The following is a 6,115-nucleotide window of genomic DNA, read 5'->3' as shown; positions in this document are numbered from 1 at the left end:
CCTAACTAACTAAAAACACAATTGTTACTTAAGCCAATATAAAGTAGTAATTTTTTGACCAATATCATCTGAAATTGAAGCCAATGAAAATACTGCTAAATAAACTAAGCCAATAAAAAAGTGCTGGAATGTGATACAATCAGTAAGGAATAGATTCTGTATAATTGAAATATTGGAATTGTTTTAAAGCAATTTATATACCTATAGCATTCCATTCATTATAGAAAATATTTACCGGAGTCAAATCTAAAACCAAATTTTCAAACTTTATACCACTTTTATTATTTGTTTGTTTTTCAAAGTCTTTATACTAAATGGATGAATACAGCATTAACTAATTGCAAGCCAAGTACAATAATTGAATATTCCTCAACAGATTACTAGGAGCAGCAGCTTCATTGTGGCACAGCTTATTTAGGATAAAAATAAATTTTCTTATCTTTTTAACCTAACATTTGTTTTTTTTTAAATTGTATTCTTATCCAAGGATCTGATTTACAAAAAAAAATTACTTGATGTATTATCTTTATAATCCTATTTTTAAGGCTTATTAAATCATTAAATTTCTTATCATGTATAATACTCAACAATTTCAAATAACAGTTTTTGGAAATTTTAGTTTAATATCATCAATATCATATAAGTTGATTACTGCTCTTTGAGTAGCTTCATTGCAAAAAAAAGTTTTTACCGCGGCAAAGGTAAGTTAATACTTGTTATTCAAGCAAAAATTGATTCATTAAAAATACAGGGTATTCAGTTATTTTGAAATTTTAACAAATTAATCATTTGAAATAATTTGGTTTTATTTTAAGCAATATTGTTGTATACTGCATTAACATGTACCTCACATAATTTATTAATTTCATCCCTTTTATGTTACCATTTTCTTGAAGCATTTCTGATTTTATTATTTAGGGTGCAATTTTACCAGAATAAAAATAAAAAATAAAATTTTTTTATAAATCTCTTTTTAAAGGATTGTTCTTGATTTGAAAAAGTTATTGAACTGCAAAAAGGGGGAAGAGGGAAATTAGCTAATGAACAAATTTTGAAACTTTGTAAATCTATTTGTGCTTATTCTAACTAGACTTCCAGTTTCAAATCATGCAATCTTTCATGATGAATTTATAGAGAGAAATAGAGAAAAAGGGAGAAAGAATTTGAATTTATTTTTTTCTATTTTAAAAAGAAGCAAGATATTTTTAAATGAGGCATGAGAGCTTTAAAGAGATGCAGGTTTGATAGTATAAAAAATAGTATAAAAAAAACACACATTCAATATTTTTTTTGGAATATAAAAATATTCCCTCCCATTATCTTTTTTATGAAGAAAAAAGTTGAAATCGAAAAAAGGTCAAAATCATTTATTTCAATTTACATGAGTTTGGTAGGTATAGAAAGGTTTAAAAGTAGACTTTTAATAACAATAATGTTGTCTCTGACACAAATCAGCAGGAACAATTCCCTTCTCCAGGAGGGAAAGGTAATCCCATTCTGGACTACCATGGTTTTCCATCTTTGCATTCCAGAACACCCAACCTCTACCTGTAAACAAATGTCATTTATACTAGAAAACAATAGAAGTGTATGGAAAAGCTTGATTTCCAGCAAATAAACAGTTCTCAAAGAATTTAGCTTTCTTAGGTAAGGAAAATGTTATATTTTGATAATTTTGAAAATTGTATCATCAATTAAATAAACCACACCTGATTCAAAACCATCTATTTGCGCTAGGAACCAGTTCTTGTAGAAATCAGTGAAGTCAGGATTAAATCCAGTGTTGGACAGGCCCAGGGAGAACTCTCCTACCCAAACAGGTATAGGACTTCCAGGAAGTTTACCCTTAAAATCAATTTACCAAATCTAAGCCATATATTTACATTACAACAATTAATAAAATATATATTTTTTGACTGTCACATTATGTTTGAGATGGCATGTAATAAACAAAATACACATAGTTTTGATTACTTGTTTTGTAATTTTTTTTTCAGATTCAAAATGAGCTGGAAGCTTTACCATTTGTTCACAAGAGTAATCCAAATGTGTCTTGAATCCTTCCTGGTTATTTGGTATACCTCCCCAGTATCCACCAAAACACTGAATTTTTTAAGTTTAGGTACAAATACAATTGAAAAATAATAACATCAGAAGAAAAAAAGGGACACACAATTGCAAAAAAATATGTTTCAAAAAAGTAAATTGTTAGATCTAAACACCTGATAAATGTGATGATCAATTTCAACTTCATTTGGATTTTCAAACACATTATTAAACTCCTGATATATAGATGTTGTATATTATTATCATAAATTCTATCAGATACACCCCTAAAGTTTTCTGAGGGCACTTGAGGAGTGAGGAATATTAACCTTACCCAGTGTCAATAGAATTTAAGGGGGGGGGGGGGTTAATTTAGCAAGATCCTTTGGTAGAAACTGACAGACACAGACAGATATCCTGTTACTTTTATATCAGGATAAGAAATGTAGATATTCTTATTTTTGAAGTATTTAGTATAGGGTTTTCACTTATTTTAATTTGATCATGTTATAACAAGAAGGCAAAAGCTATACACTTACATAATATTCTCTGCCAGTAACATCAACAATAACTTTAGCCTCTTCAGGCTTAAAGTACTGTCTTACAGTATCTAATGCTTTTGGGTAGAAATCATCTCTACAAACAATTGAAATGTCAAACAATTTGAAGTTATGAAGATAAGAACCTGAATATATCCATTTTCAATCTTCCCTACAATTTACACAATATCTTGTTTGTCAGACTTAAGCCTGTCCTATCAGTTTGTCTCTTGGTGTATCTGTTATTGTAATTTTCCCTTGTCTAAATATATCTCTATATCTGTAAATTAAATTTTGGTTAAACAATTGAACTGAGGTGAATTCTCAAAAAACTTTTGCCCCACTAAAATCAGTAAAGCAAACTAAAAATTTAGAGGGGATAATTTTGCCCCACTAAAAATTTTAGTGAGGCAAACTGATTTTAGTGGGGCAAACGTTTTTTTAAGAATTCACCTCTGTTTTGTTTGCTGGTTTGTCTGTCTTACTGTTTGTATGATATAACTTTATCTGTCAGTTGGTCTCCCTGGTAGAAAGTCCTGTTATATGTCTGTTTGTTTGATTTTAATTTTGTCAATCATTAATCTGAATATTCAACTTTTGAAACTAATAATGAATCTGACAATTTCAAAGATTCCTAATATGATTCCAGATCTCATTACCATTGGTATTCCAACTAGCACCAACATGTGGCTCATTCATGATACCAATCCCATAAATGGTATCAATCCTAAAAATAATAAATTTCTTTAAAGATGATATTTTTTATAAGGTTTCAATCCAATATATATTTGAAGATATTAACATAAAACCTGAATTGTTTATTCTACATTTGTAAAAAAATGTTTCAATGAATAATCCTACCTCAATTCACCATTATCTATTAAGCCTCTGAAGTATTTCGAAAAGTCATCCAGAATCCTAGATAGTCATAATTTTAGAAAAGTGGATCAAAAATTACTTAAATTTCATATATAATTAATAAACCTAAACTTACCAAAGAGATCTTACCAAGTTATGTATGTCTTTTGGATAGTCTTTTGTAATCCATTCTGTATCATCTACAGAAGGATACCTAAATTTATTAAAATAATGACTTTTTGCATTACTAACTATATATTAATTTTAATTCATATATAAATGTATTTTTACGATTGCTTTGAATGTCCTTTTTTGAACTTGATACTATCCTTATATTAAAGTAACAGGAGGTCAGTCTATGTGTCTGCTTGTCCAGTAGGATCTTGCTAACTGCTGATATGGTTCTCCTTTACAATGGTGCTTCTCATAGGTCCTGGGAAGGTTCATATCTTTTTGATTTGTTTTAGGGAGGGTGCCACCAACCCCTTAAGAGAAATAGCCCCTAAAAAAAATTAATCATTCCCCCCATAAAAAAATTATGTTTCTTTACAGAGCTAAAATTGTATAGAGGAGTCGACTTTCACCCCTACCAAAAGTGCACCCATTAGAAAAAGAAAGATAGAGAGTAATTTTTTACATACTGATGTCCACTGTTGTCATAACCATTCTGTGAGCCAGGTCCAGTATGTAGCTGCAGGATTACTTGAACTCCAAGTTCCTCCATCCATTTCAGTCCACGTTTTAGGTAAAACAGAGCACTGAAAATTTTATACTGTTCATATGAGAATTTATATCAGCTAGAGAATTAAAATTGAAATATAGCTGAGTTGTATTTTTTCTAAACCTGGTAAACAAATTTTGAATCAAACCAACCTTTCGGGATTGTTATCATCCTGAACAGACTGAGGGAAAGGTTCTCCAGCTTCTACCTGGAAGTACCAGTAGGCCAGAGGAATACGCATATGACTGATTCCAGCTAAAACGAGAATAAGTATTGATTTATTTGAATAATTTGGAATTTTTAAAAAAAAGTACATATCACAAATACAAATATGTGATTTAATCTTATTGTAAACAAACAGTACTTACAGTTTACTAATGTAACAAGTTCATCTCTTGTAATCCAGGTATCCCAATGGTGCTTTAGTCTATCCTATTAAAAAAAATCAATTTAAAGCATTATTAATTACATAAATATTTAAAGCATTATACTTAAATTAGAGTAAAGTCAAAAAGGTTATGATCTTGTTGCCTGTAAAGAACAAAATGTTAATTAGGAACATTACAGGAAAGTTACTTTGATAGGGATTGAGGAGTACTTGACATTTCACCTTGTAAGTTTGTTCATCAGTGTATTTAGCCAGAGTCCACTCATCAACAACCTTATAAGAATGAAATATTTATACACACAAGTCTGAAGTCACAGTAGTTAAACAAGCTGAAGAATATAAACAGATTGTAGTTTTACCAGGTTCTATCACACATAAAAATTCTCAATAGCATGGGGATGCTTCACAAAAAATGTTTAGTCATCAATCTTGAATAGAAGCCAAGAAATGCCCATTTTTCCCCAAAACAGTTTATTTTGCTTTTCTATTTGAACCAATACCTTGTTATCTAAACCATCAAAGAAACTTGGACTCATCCATGGTTCCAGAACAAACCAGTTGCCAAGATTTACTCCCCTTACCTTGTCATCTCCACAACCTTGAAAAATTTTCTCCAAAATTCATAACTAATTTCAAAACTTTTACAGCACATAAGTAATTTAGAAAACTTAATAACCTGCTTTGGTGTAGTTTTGTTTAATGCCTGCTCCATCAATTACTTGAATGCCTGTAGTAACAGAAAACAATGTAGAAAATGTTGTGGATGATAAAGTTTTAAAATAATGCGAGTAAGAGCCCCTATTATTAATGACCCCAAATTATAACCACTTGGTTTCTATGGTTTTAAGTTTTCCATTTTTTTTACATTATTTTGAAATATGAAATAAATAAGATATTACTTATTCACTTTACTAATAATGAATATAAATCTAAATTAACAAAAAAGATGCTAAGTATTTTAAATAAATATTTTTCTTCAAAACTATGAATCTCTCAACTTTTTGAGTGTCATGTTTACAGAGAAGAGACACATTTTTGTTTGTCATTGAACAATAAGGAAGATAGTTGTCTGTATTATACATCTAAACTTTATATAAGATCATATTTATAAAATTATTCTTTTACCTAAGATCAGGTAGAAAATAACTTGAATTAACATCTTTAGCTAAACTAAATATATTAAATATTAGTTCACTGTCTTTTTTGTTTATATTTTGTATGTTTTTTTTATAAAGCTTATCTCTACATACATAACATTACAGGTTGTCTGACTAGAGAAGTTTATTATTATATTATGAGTTTGTATATAAAAAAGTGTTTTATTAAATCGATTTTTAAAAATCCTTTGATATTTTATGTATTACTTTTTAGATCTTGTGCCCGAATTTTTAACCTGCCAACCATCTAAAACATAATTTTAGTACGAACTGATTTACAAATCCATATCCATTTACATTGCAGTAAAATGTTTTTTTTTTCTAAGCTTTTATTTACATCTATTGCATTGAGTGTTTAAAAAATCCACCAATCAATTATTTACTTTATTGATAAACCTCTTTTTTG

General features: G+C 29.0%; 1 protein-coding gene across 1 annotated transcript; it reads right to left on the bottom strand.

Annotated features, from left to right (window-relative positions):
* Positions 1-1,353: 1,353 nt before the first annotated feature.
* LOC145332750 (uncharacterized) lies at positions 1,354-5,783 on the bottom strand. Its single transcript, XM_080177801.1, has 15 exons — positions 5,678-5,783; positions 5,229-5,279; positions 5,053-5,150; positions 4,775-4,825; positions 4,533-4,596; positions 4,317-4,419; positions 4,085-4,201; positions 3,580-3,657; positions 3,447-3,503; positions 3,223-3,312; positions 2,586-2,685; positions 2,223-2,282; positions 2,023-2,103; positions 1,710-1,845; positions 1,354-1,548 (listed from the first exon to the last, which is right to left on the bottom strand). The coding sequence occupies exons 1-15, from the start codon at positions 5,709-5,711 to the stop codon at positions 1,421-1,423; spliced, it is 1,248 nt and encodes a 415-aa protein (XP_080033927.1). The 5' UTR covers positions 5,712-5,783; the 3' UTR covers positions 1,354-1,420.
* Between the last annotated feature and the right edge of the window lie 332 nt (positions 5,784-6,115).

Source organism: Acartia tonsa, chromosome 11, assembly GCF_053477335.1.
Source record: "Acartia tonsa isolate MP-2025a chromosome 11, ASM5347733v1, whole genome shotgun sequence".
Classification (NCBI taxonomy): domain Eukaryota; kingdom Metazoa; phylum Arthropoda; class Copepoda; order Calanoida; family Acartiidae; genus Acartia; species Acartia tonsa.
This window is presented reverse-complemented; position numbering and strand designations above follow the sequence as displayed.

What these genes read in the sequence shown, in the direction of transcription:
- LOC145332750 (XM_080177801.1), bottom strand. Translation starts at nt 5,711, where the DNA reads ATGTTAATTCAAGTTATTTTCTACCTGATCTTAG. An exon ending in TTGATGGTTTAGATAACAAG is followed by an intron (nt 4,826 to 5,052) that starts GTATTGGTTCAA and finishes CATTCTTATAAG; the next exon opens with GTTGTTGATGAGTGGACTCT. An exon ending in AATAGATGGTTTTGAATCAG is followed by an intron (nt 1,549 to 1,709) that starts GTGTGGTTTATT and finishes ATTTGTTTACAG; the next exon opens with GTAGAGGTTGGGTGTTCTGG.